This window comes from Lissotriton vulgaris, chromosome 4_1 (assembly GCF_964263255.1).
Source record: "Lissotriton vulgaris chromosome 4_1, aLisVul1.2, whole genome shotgun sequence".
Lineage (NCBI taxonomy): Eukaryota > Metazoa > Chordata > Amphibia > Caudata > Salamandridae > Lissotriton > Lissotriton vulgaris.
This window is the reverse complement of record NC_141691.1, coordinates 1352328799-1352342978: the sequence shown is the minus strand read 5'-3', so window position 1 is coordinate 1352342978 and position 14180 is coordinate 1352328799. Positions and strand designations below refer to the sequence as shown.

The 14180-nt window shown below is 46.9% G+C and overlaps 1 protein-coding gene across 1 annotated transcript in view; it reads left to right on the top strand.

Moving 5' to 3' along the window:
* Positions 1-14180, top strand: part of PSMG2 (proteasome assembly chaperone 2) — a 68520-nt gene that overhangs the window by 40440 nt on the left and 13900 nt on the right. Inside the window, exons 4-6 of the mRNA XM_086965580.1 lie at positions 3996-4114; positions 4792-4965; positions 13664-13784. Of these exons, the coding sequence (XP_086821706.1) occupies positions 3996-4114; positions 4792-4965; positions 13664-13784 (414 nt within the window). The remainder of the gene's footprint in view (positions 1-3995; positions 4115-4791; positions 4966-13663; positions 13785-14180) is intronic.

Genomic DNA, 14180 nt, shown 5'->3' with positions numbered 1-14180 from the left:
GGCCTTTGAGTTAAACAGGCTGGGCTAGGCAGTTACACACAGGAGATTTGGGGGTGGAGGGGCTCGGAGGGCTGGCAGAGGAGAGATAGGTACAACAGAGAGGCTGCAGTGGGGAAAGGGGCACATATACAAACTTCAGTAGGGTGTAAGGCAGAAAAAGCTGATACTGCCTAAAGGTCCCTCTTGCTCACCGTTAGACTCAGCACCAGCCTCCGAAGTGCACAGATCCCGTCTGACTGGTTGAATACGCGGGACAAACAGCAGCTATTGCAGAGGAATCACAGATGAATTTGGAAGGGCCTTGAACGCCCGCCTTGGATTGGCCAGACCAGGGCCAGACAGCAGGCTACCGCGAGCGCCGCTCTCACATATGCTCTGTCTGCCTGAACCTACATTAGCAGCATGCCCGGTCTCCACTCTTTGAGCTACATTCAGGGTCCTATGCTATTTTTTTATAAGTAGGTAGAACAGCTTTGAACTAAAATCTGCATCATTTATAAAGCACACTCATAAACTGTCCGCTTTAGCAAGAGCTGTAAACAACATTAAGCGCAGAAGAGCCATAGATTCGTATGCACCCCTGAATGTATTCCTTCTTCAAAAAACTTTGGTATTGCTTATTTAGCTGCTGCACGCTTTGTACTGGGATGTTACATAGAATTAAATGCATGCAATGAACATTTTCTGAGCAGTGCGCTGATTACAACATGCATTTTGCCATAATGGATAGTATCTTTCAAGAACGAGGCATGTCTGACCTCAGACAGGCTGTGCATAGTGTGTGCTATTGCGCACCTAGCAGGCATGTCTGACCTCAGACAGGCTGTGCATAGTGTGTGCTATTGTGCACCTAGCAGGCATGTCTGACCTCAGACAGGCTGTGCATAGTGTGTGCTATTGTGCACCTAGCAGGCATGTCTGACCTCCGTCAGGCTGTGCATAGTGTGTGCTATTGTGCACCTAGCAGGCATGTCTGACCTCAGACAGGCAGTGTATAGTGTGCACTATTGCGCACCTAGCAGGCATGTCTGACCTCAGACAAGCTGTGCATCGGGCGTGCTATTGAGCACATAGCAGGCATGGGTGGCCTCAGACAGGCCGTGGTTATGCTCAGAGCAAGCATGGCTGATCAATGACAGCTCAAGGATAGAGTGTGTGGCACAGCTGATCACCCCTCTCTGTAACCCTCTTCCTTCTTTCATCAAGCTGGTGTTTCACTACAACCCACACCGCCTGCCCCGCCCCCCACACGTACACTGTCTGCAGCTGGAGCAGGGAGCTGCACTTGCTGCCTATTGTACACCAAGGGTATCCCATTCACACGGCACACTGCAGCTCCCCTCCCACAACATTACAGCAGACTCCCTGGTTTAAGTGCATTACTATTCATAAGATACTCCTTCGTGGCTAAAAATGGGTACCTCTTCCGCGTGCACTGGTTTGTCAGAGGAGCTAAGCTTGGTCAATGACCGAACAAAATGGCAAAATTATATGTCCTTACAACCGCACAAGGCTGTAGATTAGAAGCTACGAGGTACGAAAAAGACAAAATGTACCCGCAATATGCAAGTACTAAACGCATCGCTGTATCTTGGAGGAATGTACTTGCAAAAAAAAAAAACACAATCACCCATAACAATGAACCCACCCCGACCCGTCCTCATCAAAACAGATCCGATGAAGACTTGATGGAGAGGGACAGGCACACAACCCGGCCAAGGGTCGCCTGGGAAACCAGATCCAACCACGCCTCGGTGCCGATTGTTTCGATGTCGGCATGGCGGCCAATGATATCTTTTCCGTGTCGGTAGGTGTGCGTCGGCACTGTGGGCAGACAGACTCGAGCCCAAGTCGCCAGAAGGCTTAGTAAGCTTCTTTGCCGTGCCCGAGGGCGGGGCAGTGGAAGCAGTGTCCCGGTGTGCACCTGAGGGTGAGGGTGTGACCAAAGCCTTTTTTGAATGTGTCGAGGAAGGGTTGGGGTCGACTGTCTTACTTACGACCCGCTGTGTTGTAGTGATGTCTTCGACTTCGGAATCTTCGGCCTCAGAATTGCTGTAGACGCCATGATGTTCTGGAACGTCGACGCCTTCTTGGAAGATGTCGTCTGGAATCGGAGCTGATGAACGAGCCATTGTTCTCCTAGTTCTCCGGTCCCGGATCGTCGTTTTGGAGCGGAAGGAGGCACAAGCTGAACAGTCTCTGGCCTGGTGCTCCGGAGAGAGGCAAAGGTTACACACCTCATGTAGGTCGGTGTGGGGAAACTTCGACCCACATTGAGGACACTTTTTACATGGAGTCCTTTCCATGAGCTGGAAGTTGAGGCCTAGGTGGGCCCGAAGGCCTTCGTCGACGACCAGAATCGAAGACTTCGAAATTGAAGAGTAGCGTCGACTGGAAACGCGTTTCGAAACTATATCGGAGAAGCTGGTGAGGATTGCGCGCCAAAGGAAATCGGTTCCAACACGGAGCGCTGGAAACACATCCGAGCCCGGTGGCGGAAAAAAACTATCTGGGGATGGAGCCGATGCCCATGCGCAGTATGATCCAAAGGAGGAGTCACCTATCCTGTGACTTCCAGAAACTTTTCTACAACAAAAACAAACTGCAAACATCCGGGCCCAACACTAGGTGGCCATCTATGCACAGTGTGTGATTTGCAGCTCATATGCCTCGAACAGTTCATTTTAAATACAAAAGAACAGCAGTATATGGGCATCGACATTGACAAAGGACAATCGCATTTCACAACAATGTATGATCCAGGTTTACATCGCAAACATGGTGACCATTTTAGAGCATATTATTCTCAGTGCTTCTTAATGCAATTTCGGTTGAAAAAACGGACAGTTCCTAATCAATTACAACCTACTTCCACGCTTTAGTATATTACACATAATTTCTTATTGTACCTTTTTATTTAAATTGCGTTATATGTATATATATATATATATATATATGTGTGTTTGTATATATATGTGTGTGTGTGTATATATTAATTCCTTTAAGGAAAACCAGCTGCTTTTTAATTTGCAAACACAGGTTTGATGGTCTGCTGTTCCGTGCAGGCCTCCATCCATATATTTGTAGTCAATCACAGGGGGTCACAAACTGCGACCTACCTATGTTGGTATTAATTAGGCAGGCTGTTTGGCGATCCCCTAAAACTATAGATTTTGCAATGCAACCTATTAGTATATAGGTTGTATTGCAAAATCGGAGTCCTCTTGGAAAAAGTCATTGCTTAATTTGTGACCTGTTTCTTACTACCCTTATTGCACTCAAAAGTGTATTATTGGAGCCAAAATTAGCTTATCTTAAAAGATGTGCAAGTCCAACACTATTCCTTACACTTAATGTTCTTTTCTTCAATTAGAAGTTCCTTCTAGACTTGAAACTGAACGAGTAGTTGAACAAGTCGGCGGGACAATGGAGAGAGAACTGGCACTGATCGCATCTTTTAAAAAAAAATATAAACCATGAATCTTTCCTAGGACTAACAGGTTTTTTTATATTTAGTATTGGATTGGAAGGCAATATTGGGTGATCAAGTAGGGTACTGGTCTGCCTTTATACCCTACATAGACAGGGCCTTCCAAAGGTCTCACCACCTAACCACAAGGTATTTTCCTAACAGTCGAAGAGAACCCAGTTGAGGCATCACCTGGAATAAAACTCCACTTCTACTAACCCCTGCTTGGACTGTTCTATCCTTGCTAAAGGGTGGGGGGCGGGGGGAACACTCCAGATCATAAGTGAAAATTTGGGAAGAGTCCGATTCACAAACAAAAAGCTGTATGAATTGGGGCTGGAGGAGGGGGGGACAGATAGAGTGAGGATTAAGGCATGTCTGAGTAGTTAGAGAAATGTGTAAATTAGGAATAGAATGTGTGTTTAGATTGTTTTGCCTGAGTGATGAAGAATCAACAGTATTAGGTGTGCTGCACACTTCTGATTTGTTGTTTAACTTGTGTTTGCTTTTTAATGCTTCTTTAAAGAATAAAGCAAAATCATTCCGTAAAACGCTGATTTCCTGGATCAAAAGGAGCGAATTTGCACAAGTGATTCTTCTGTCCAGCAGCCATGCATATCAACGCAATGATCAGCAACTTCTTGGGTATGTTAAGTGGTTCAATTAAGTTGTTAGCAAGGTTTTGAGGCATACCGTTGATGAGTAAAAGATCAATTACTTTGAGAATATGGATCCGCTAAAAATTACTTAGGTTTTGTGTAAAATATTACTAGTGGTTTATAAAAGCTATCTTGAGCATTTCCATAACACTTTTTGTTCTGCACCCTAGTATCAAAAACATTAACACATACATGAAATTAAATGAAAAACAATTTTATAAAGCACGAATATACCACGTGGCATCAAGGCACTAGTACATGGTTTGGTAACAAGGGAGTTGGCTTCAACGAGAAAACCTGATCAGAAAGGCAAGCTTGTTTTGTAAGAGTTGATCCCCAAAAGAAATGTAGAAGAGGGGTGTTGTGTCCAAGATCTCTTATGGCGTATAGGGAAAGGAAACCAATAGATTGCTTCTGTGTGCGGGGAGATTTTTGTTTCTGACTTGGGCTATGGCGGGTGGGCCGCATACACAGCGGTGTCCTTGTGGTAGCAATATCTATAAACCAGTTTGATGAAGGGTGTTTCAAAAGAAATGTATCGAATGATTCAGTACAGCAAAATGTGTTTTAGACAATTAACATGTTAGTATTTTATTGTGGTTGTTCCATTGTGTTTTGCTTAGATGTCACTGCTAAATAAATGTTATCTTTTTGCATTCAAAGCACTCCTTTTCGTTACTTGTTGACTCCAGCCATGCAGAGTTCTGCAGAGGATGCAATTCATGGGCTGCACTGGAAGGAGATGGAGAAGGTTGCAGCCTACCCCGGAGTAAATGAGACTGAGAAACGGATCATTATCCCTGGTGGAGGGATCACAAAGTCACTATACAGTGAGAGGTAAATGTCCCCATAGTTCATGCTCCATAGAGCATTAATTCTTCTTTGAGTGCTAAAGCTTCTTTTTTTGTTTAGCTGAAAACATGAAGAAACTAATAGGAAAAGAAAGTAAAGTTGCAGATATTTTTATTCCACTATAACAGGTCTGCCAACATGTGGTCTATCTTTTGTTCCAAATTGTTTTCCTCTTTTTGTTGATGTTAGGAGATGAAAATGTTTTATTCTGTATTAGTTCAGTTTTGGCCTCCTAAGGAGCTAATGTAGTATAAGTGCACTCCATTCAAGTCGTATGCAGTCTGAATTTCCCACTTGACCAGTCGTACTGAAAGATGTATTTTTTTAGGGGTTTTTCATCTTCATTGTTTCCCCTTCTCTCCTGCATTGAGATTGTATATTTTGGGAAAGCATGATTGTTCTGTATAGTGGATGCAGTTTCATATAAGCACTAACAGTAACAAGGCTAATGTAAGTAGAAACTAGCTAGGGTGGCTCTAGGGCAACCGGTGTCCCCAGTAGATGTGCCAGAGGAATATAATTCAAGTCTGGCCATCTTACATTATCAGAGCAGGAATGATCTGGACTGGAGACTCAAGGAAACTGAAAGCTATCCATGTTCCAGAATAGGAGCCTGCAAAGGAGTGTATTTTAATAGTTTGATGGGTAGGAATTCCACCCGAGACCCAAAAAATTAAGCTGATAGATGACAAAGAACAGCTGTGCTCTGTCTCCTTTCCAGGTTTAGTGAGCTGGCTGGAAATGAAATCCTCTGCATTCATATCACATTAAAGTGTGCATAAAATGGCTATTACTATATGCATATTCTCAGTTTTTCTAGCTGTGTTAATTTAGGGACTGGTCCCATCTTTCCTGCTGCTTTATCAGCATTCTTTAGTAATTCATTATTTGTTTTAAGTTTGTATAAAATGTATGTTTGTGGCATGTGTAGCTGTAGATACATATACTCTGCATACGCGTGCCATCTAGTGTCGGGCTCGGATGTGTACAGCTTGTTTTTCTTCGAAATAGTCTTTCGAGTCACAAGGTACATTGACTCCTCCTATGACTGGTAATGCCTATGGACATTGGCTCTATTGTTTTCTTCCACCGTCAAGTTTGAGTGTACATCGCCACATTCTGATTTGATGCGCATGGCGCTCTTCGACAGAGCCTCTCTAGTCCTCTGCTCCTGATAACTTCGTACAATTGTTTCTGCATTGCGTTTTCTGTTCATCTACATCCTGGCCCTTCATTCGGATCCATGTCTTGGGTTTGTCAATGCTGCTCTCAGGCCTGTTCCCTCCGGTTTCGCCTTCTACAATGCAAGTACCATGATGGAAACTCTACCTTTCCGCTCCTGTCCACAGTGCCATTCCAAGTACTCGTGGACAGATCAGCACGAAGTTTGCAACCTCTTCTTATCCCTGGACCATAACAAGGACTCATGCTCCGCTTGCCTGGCCTTCCAGTCCAAAAAGGCCTTCCAGAACCATTTAGATAATCCGCTTGCTCAACGTGCCATGAAACAGCCAGCTGAGGATACCCCCGACCTATTCGGGAGAATATCATAGATGAGGTGGAAGTAGAGGCGGAGTTGAAACAGGCCGCAGCCTTCAGTCTGATACCCAATTCATCCTTGACCTCCTAGGGTACAGTCCTGCATCCCTCTCCGCGTCAACATCAGAAAATAGCAACAGTGAGTATCTGCTCCCATCATCCGGTCACTCACCGCCCCTACGTGGATTAGGCGTCCAATCCCACATTCAGGGACACAGCCTTCCAGTCTTTCAATGAATCCCAGCCATGTCTGGCGCCGCCCTAAGACTTCAGAGCCAACTCTGATTCCATCCCTGGTGCCGAGCCACCCACTCAAAACCCAGCCCACTTCCGCCTGACCATGCCCTCAACAGCCTTTGAGGCCCCACCACCGACTGGCTCTTCGGAACCGCAACAACGGTCCACATCAAAACCAGCTTCTAAGCCAAAACAGACTGTGGCGCCCAGTCAGCCTTCCACATCAAACTCTGAGGATCAGAAACTGCAAATTCTACAACATCTCCGACAGCAGTTGGACACCTTGCAAAAGATACATTTTATTCACCCCCTCATGGGTAAAATTACAGCTAAACCATTACATAAGATGCAGGAGACGCTTCCCCACAAGCAAAGCCTTGCATTTGAGGAGCAGCTGGCATTAAAGCCCCCTCTACCTCCCAAACTGAAGTGGCATCAAGAAAAAAGGCACCAGTCCATTGCCCCCTCAACCTGCTTTACCTCCTATTCCTGCTCCTCCTCCTCACTCTCCTCGTCCCCTCCCCTCCTCCTCCTTCATCACATTTACCTTCTCTATCACTTCCACCTCCTGCTCCTCCTCTCGCATCACATGGGCCTCCTTCGCTGGAAAGCTCAACCCATTCATCATATATGGAGAGGAGTCTGAAAACATTGACCCTTATGATGCCCCATGTGACGTAGCACTCTGGGATGATTATCAGGCCGTTCCCCATGGTGACAGCAACCCAGATCCGCACAAGTTCAAGCTTCTGCTGCATGTTTTCCAGGCAGATCGCCAGCTAACTGTCAGGACAGTAATGCACCTCTTCGGCATGATGGTCTTTTGCATCGCCATTGTTCCCCACGCCCGATTACACATGCATTCGCTCCAAGAGTGCCTCTAACAGTGGTCAACACCTCTTCAACAGGCAGACCTTCCACATCAACTTTCTGGAGTTATTGGCAGTCCAATTGGCTCGGTCGGCTTTCTTCCACCATGTACATTACAAAACGGTCCTGGGCAAAACAGACATGATGACTGCTGTGCATTACCTGCAAAAACAGGGAGAGGCACGCACTCTTCCCAACTCTTGGCATTAGCACAAAGCATTTGGCATTGGACGTTCCACCACAGAGTACATCTGCTAGCCAAGTACCTTCTGTGAGTGGACAACTACTTTGAAGACAAGCTCAACAGAATGCAACAAGAAGGCCACAGGTGGGAACTCCACCTCCAAGCACTGTTCCCATACTTACAGCATTGGAGATTTCCCAACATAGATCCGTTTTTAACAGCTGAAAGCGCCAAATGCTCAAGCTTTGCCTCCAGGCTTTCCACACCCACACCCACAGTCCAAGGTCAATTTACTATGGATGAACTGGTCAGGGATATTCGCCCACACTTTTCCTACTCTCCCACTCCTTCCAGTTGTGTTTCGGAAGCTATGGCAAACCTCCCGCACCCTTGTCCTGGTGGCTTCCACGTGGACCAGGCAGCCGTGGTTCACAACCCTTTTTGAGTTGTCCATAGTCCCTCTCGAGAAGCTCCCCAACAGGCCGGACCATCTCACTCAACACCAGGGCACAGTCAGACAGCTCAACCTGGCGATCTGGCTCCTGAGGACCCAGAGTTGCAGTATCTCAATTTACCAGCTGAGTGCATGTCCATACTCTGAGGCTTGCTCTGTAGCAAAGTGGAAACTATTGCCCACTAGTCCCTTTTCAACCCCATAGATCCACTCAAGCCTGCAGTCCAAGACATACAGCCAGATTCATGAAAAACGAAATCTGCGAATTCTAAATAGCGATTAATACCGAATTGCAATTTAGAATTCGCAGAATGGTATTCATGAAAAACTGCGAGAAAATAAAGCGAATCGCAACCGGCCACAAAAGGCAATAGCAATTGTTCAAAATCGCAGAAAAATCGCTAAATCCGTCCATTTCTGTGTAGGAATAGCGATCTCGCAATTAGCGAGATCCCAAATTGCGATCTCGCAAATAGCGAGATCGCAAAAACGGGAAGTCGCATTTCGAGCACAGTGATGACATCACAACCAGGAAGCAGGCAGTTCCCTCCCCCATTGAGAACACTGAGGCAGAGATTGAAACAGCACCACTCAGAGCTCCTCACAAAACACCTCCAGACTTGGATATTTTGGATATTGCAGACTGCAGCTATGCCACAGGAAGCAGCAGCAGGGCCCAGTGACACTGGGCGCAAGCGCAAGATAAAATTCTCAGAGCAGGAGCTGGAGCATCTAATCGATGGAGCTCGCAAAGACCACGACAAACTTTTCGGCAAGGACTCCAGGAGGGTGCCTGAGGCCGAGAAACGGCGACTGTGGCTGCGCATCCGCGCCAGAGTGAACGCAGTAGGAGTAACACAGAGGTCCATAGACGACCTCAAAAAGAGGTGGTACAACCTCCGAGGACGTGCCAAGGAGAGGGTGGCTGAGAGGCTGGGTGAGAGCCTTGCAACTGGAGGGGGAGGGCCAACAGTCCCTCCCAACACCCCCTTGGAGGATCATGTGGAGGACACACTGCAGCGTGAGGCATGTGTTGGGGTTATCCCTCTGGACTCATCCCGACCCACCCAAGAGAGCCAAGGTAAGTGACATGCGACTGCGACCCTGTCCCCTAACAATGGCCATGACCCTATAGCCTCCCATAATCAAGCCAAGTCATGCAGCCCATGCACATCAGAACATGCCCTATTGCATTGTGGGACATGTAGTATGCCCACAATGTACAAAATCTCCAATGCAAACAGAAATGTCCCAATGTACGCAATGCAACAGCCAGTCAGGGAATGGTAGCCAGCATGCATGTAGCAACTGCACATGTCAAAGATACATGCAATTAATCTACGTCCACTTTCCATCACAGGTGGTGCAGATAACACCAGCAGTGACAGCAAGAGGCTGCAGATAGATGACGCACCAGAGGAGCCTGAGGGTGAGGAAGAGCAAACATCCACACAACCAGCTCCATCTGGCCAAGCACCAGTGCCACCATGCATACCACCACCAGCAACGCCAGCTACATCAGGCACAGCACCATTGCCAGCTGCAAGACCCATACCAGTGGCACCATCAACATCAGGTGCTGCTAGACCTGCGACACACCGCACACCCACTGTGCCCAGCCAGCACAGCAGGCATGTCAGGGAGCGGCAGCAGAGTACACCACGCACCGGCAGGAGGGGGATGGCTGTGCGTGTGCCAGGGTTCAGTATTGAGCGCCGCATGCTGCGCGTGCACCAATTGCAGGCACGACGCCAAGGTGCTATACGACTGCAGCTGCACAACATAGGCAGGAATGTTGCCAATGTGTCTGATCGAATTGACCGGATGACCACTGCCATGGAGGCAAACACTGCGGCCATCATCAGCCAGCGCAACATCACCCGCCGCCGCCACCGCCAGCTACTCACACGCCTCTCGGCCTACACGCATTCCAATTACGTGATAGGAAATGCCACATCCCAGCTGTCCCGTAGGTCTCTGGCAATGCAGCTGCAGATGGTACAATGCTGCGAGGACGTGGCACGTGTACTCGAGCAGCTGACCAGTGCTGTCCAGGCTCTACAACCAACTGGCCTAGCCAATGCTAGAGGGGATGGCACAAGCGAGGGGACATCGAGTATCAGCAGCCTGTCTGCGACACAGGTCGGTGTTGTACGCCGCAGCAGCAGGCCCAGTGCGGGATCACGTGCCCTGCCGGAGAAGGAGCCTGAGAGGCGACTGGGTGCCGCGCGCCGGAGGCGCCAATGACATTTCAATCCATGGGCAGGGACATGCTGCTGACATAAGCATGTTGTGTTTAAAACATTGAGCAGTATGGCGCAATACTCCTCACATGTAATTCATAACAATTATTCCTTATTATTGTGCAATCAACAATAATATTTATTCAAGCATTGAACATCGGACTCATGTCATTATTTCCATTGTCATGCATTAGCGAAGTGTTGGGTGAGGGGAGTGGGTGCACTAGAAACAGTTTATTGTGATGTGGTTGCGCCGTCTGTGTCCTTCTGCATGATGTTCCCCGCGTGCATGACGCGCATGTGCAGGTGGCCGGTCGTCCCCTTCCGACTCACTGCCAAATATCTCTACAGGAATCCGGCGCTTGGTAGCAATGTTGTGTAGTATTGCGCACACACAGCCACAATGCGGCAGCAGACATCAGGAGTGTAGTACATGGCCTCACCAGTCTTGTGAAGTATGCAGAATCTGCTCTTCAGTAGCCCAAATGTCCTCTCAATGCAATTCCTTGTGCGTATGTGTGCTACATTGTAACGCCGTTACTGTGGTGTTGCAGGGTTGAGGTATGGGGTGAGGAGGTATTCACGGAGAGCGTAGCCACTGTCACCTGAATGAGAGGAGCAGAGGGTGAGTGCCTGTGCAGCGCAGCTACTTCATCACAGTGTAACATTGTGGGGCAAGTGTACTTACCAAGTAGGTGTCCTTCACCAAAGTCTCCCCTGGCCAGTCGTGTGTGGAGGCCGCAGTGCCGGAATATGAAGGAGTCATGTGTGCTCCCCTGGTACTGTGCCACTATGCCTGTGATGTTTGTCTTAGCATTGCACATCATCTGCATGTTGAGGGAGTGGTAGGACTTGCGGTTGCGGTACATGTATTCCCTTTGTGCTGGTGGGCAGATGTGGATGTGGGTACAGTCAATGCATCCTATTACATGTGGAAATTGCGCAACATTGTAGAATTGATGCTTGGTCTCATCCAAGTCCTGTTGGCTGGTGGGGAATGTTATGTAGTGGTGTAGCTGGGTCAGAATTGCATCTAGGAAACTCCTTAGGCAGCGGGACATGGTGGGCTGGGATATCCCCTCAGCAGTGGAAACTATCCCCTGGAAGCTTCCGGAGGCCAGAAGATGCAGGCTGCACAATACCTGGACATGTGTGGGCACGGCATTGGTCCGCCTTGTTGGGTGCTGCATCAGGGGGTCCAGGTCCTGGATTAGCTTGATGATCATTGCCCCATTCAGGCGGTACTTTGCGTATATTTGCTCTCTGGTTTGGCCCAGCAGGGTGACCCGCTGGCAGAATATCCTCTCCTGGATCTTACGTCTGTTCCGTGCAGCTCGCTGTAGCCTTCGCCGCCTGACCACCATGTAGAGTCCTGGCATTGTGAGAGTCCTAATGCTGCAGCTGCATCTCCTTAAGTGTGTTTGGTCAGGTCAGCACCTGTTGCTTGATGGGAAACGGTTTTTCAAAAAAACATTTTTTTACTTTGATGGTTACCACCTGGTTTGGGTTCTCCTTAAATTGCGCCTCGCAAAAAGCGATTTTCGGGTTATTCGCAAATTGCGATATTTCTTGAATAGCGATTGCGATTATTTTGCGATTTCGCATATTAATTCGCAGATTCCGTGGTTTCTCGCATTTCCTGATTCACTATTGGACTACTACCGGGATTCTGCGATTTCTATTGCGATTTCGCAATTATATCTTAGCGAACTCGCTAATTTTTTTATTGAATACCTTTTTATCAAATTGCAATCGCAATTGCTTTTTCGCAGCTATTGCGATCGCAATTTAGCTTCATGAATCTGCCTGAAAGTCTGCTAGCTACTCCATTTAAAATGCTCAGGCCTGGCTTACACTTCCTTTCACTTATGTTTGGCTGCAGTTACAGCATACCTGCAGAACATAGAACACTATTATGCAAAGTCCCAGTCATTTAAAGCATTTGTGGAACAACTTAAGAGGTTTATTCCCCCTCCTTCCCCCCACCTTCTCCTGTTCTCACTAGGCTCATGAGACCCAATTTTGAGCCCCTTCACACTTGCCCTTTCCAGTTTTTGTCCTGGAAGGTCGTGCTTTTAATTGCAAATACTTCCCTCAGTTAGGTGAGCGAGATTCAAGCTCTCATGCCATGAAGAACCTTTTCATGGCATGACCGGGTAGTACTTGGAACTAACCCAAAGTTTCTACCTAAGGTGATCTTTCCTTTAAGCCTCAACCAAACAATTAAACTCCCTGTGTTCTTTTCACATCCAAATTCAGTAGCAGAAAGAGCCCTCATGTACTATATTGATAGGACAAACGTTTTTCATTAAACTCCATAACATATTGTGGCCTACACTAAACCACACACAAGGACTCCCATTTCCAAAGCAGGGATAGCTTTCTGGCTAGTCAAGTGTGTTCAAACTTGCTATGCCAAGGCCAAAAGACATAACTCTGCTCCCCAGGCTGCATTTTACCCATAGAAAGCAGCCTTCATGACCTTTCTGGGTAATATCCCAGTGGCTGACATCTGTAAGGCAGCTTCCTAGTCCACACCACACACATTCACCAAACTCTACTGTGTAGATGTGCTAGCATGCCAGCCAGCTCAAGTGAGACAGGCTGTGCTTGGTCTACTTTTTCAATATTCTACATCCTCTGGATAGACCACCGAAAATGTTCCTTTCTCTGTTAGCATCTATAAGTGGCATGTAGCGCTGTAGATTCACATACACCCACTCTCCTCCCCGAAGCCTTTGGTTGTTGCAGATTCTTTTTTCTATGACTTTCTTTTTCCACTTTTCTTTCATGGTCATCTTTCTGCAGTTTGTGTGCTCCACATCTATCTGCACCCCATAAGGGAAAACAATCTAACAATTAAGCCGATGCCCATACGCATTACCAATCATAAGAGGAGTCCATGTACCTTGTGACTCAAAAGACGTCTTCGTACAAAAACAAGTTTTACACGTCTTAGCCCTACACTAGTTGGCAGGAGTATGCAGAGCATGTGTATCTATATGTTATACATGCCATGAACAGATGCTTACAGGGTAAGTTACATTTTCCTTTCTGATGCACTGAAGGCAAATGGATAAAGTGAGTTCTAATTCAATTGAAACTTGAACCGTTGCCTAGCAATTCAAAACAAACCTATTGCTTTCTTGTTTTTAGCTGTGCAGAAGACATCCACATGGCCATTCTCCTAAAATTCTGTTCGGAAGGAGACAACATTCCTGATGCCTTTGGCCTTGTGAATTATCTCAATGAATGGCTGCAGCTGGTTGATCAATCTGTGAGTATTCTCTTTTTTGATATGTTGCAGGACAACCCCTGTTTCTGTGATGGGATAGTTCTGTTTCATTTGTGAATTTTCACTTGGAATCCACTACTCAAAAGATGCAAGATTACAGACATTTATTGATTAGAAAACCACATACAACGACCAACTCCGATCACCAATAAACTTTTTGATTTTCTAAACCCTTCATTAAATTATCATGCCTATTTCAAATCCATTCCATTGTGTTCCTTGCTAGGTTCAACATCTTTGTCCTGTCAAATTTCACAATCAAGTACAACCCACCTTCCTTGGGTCCCCAGAAGGCCCGTAACTGGCAACACCAGTCAGCCACCCTGTCACTCCCATCCGGTCATTGCTAGACTTCCATCTCCTAGTATTATGTTTCCC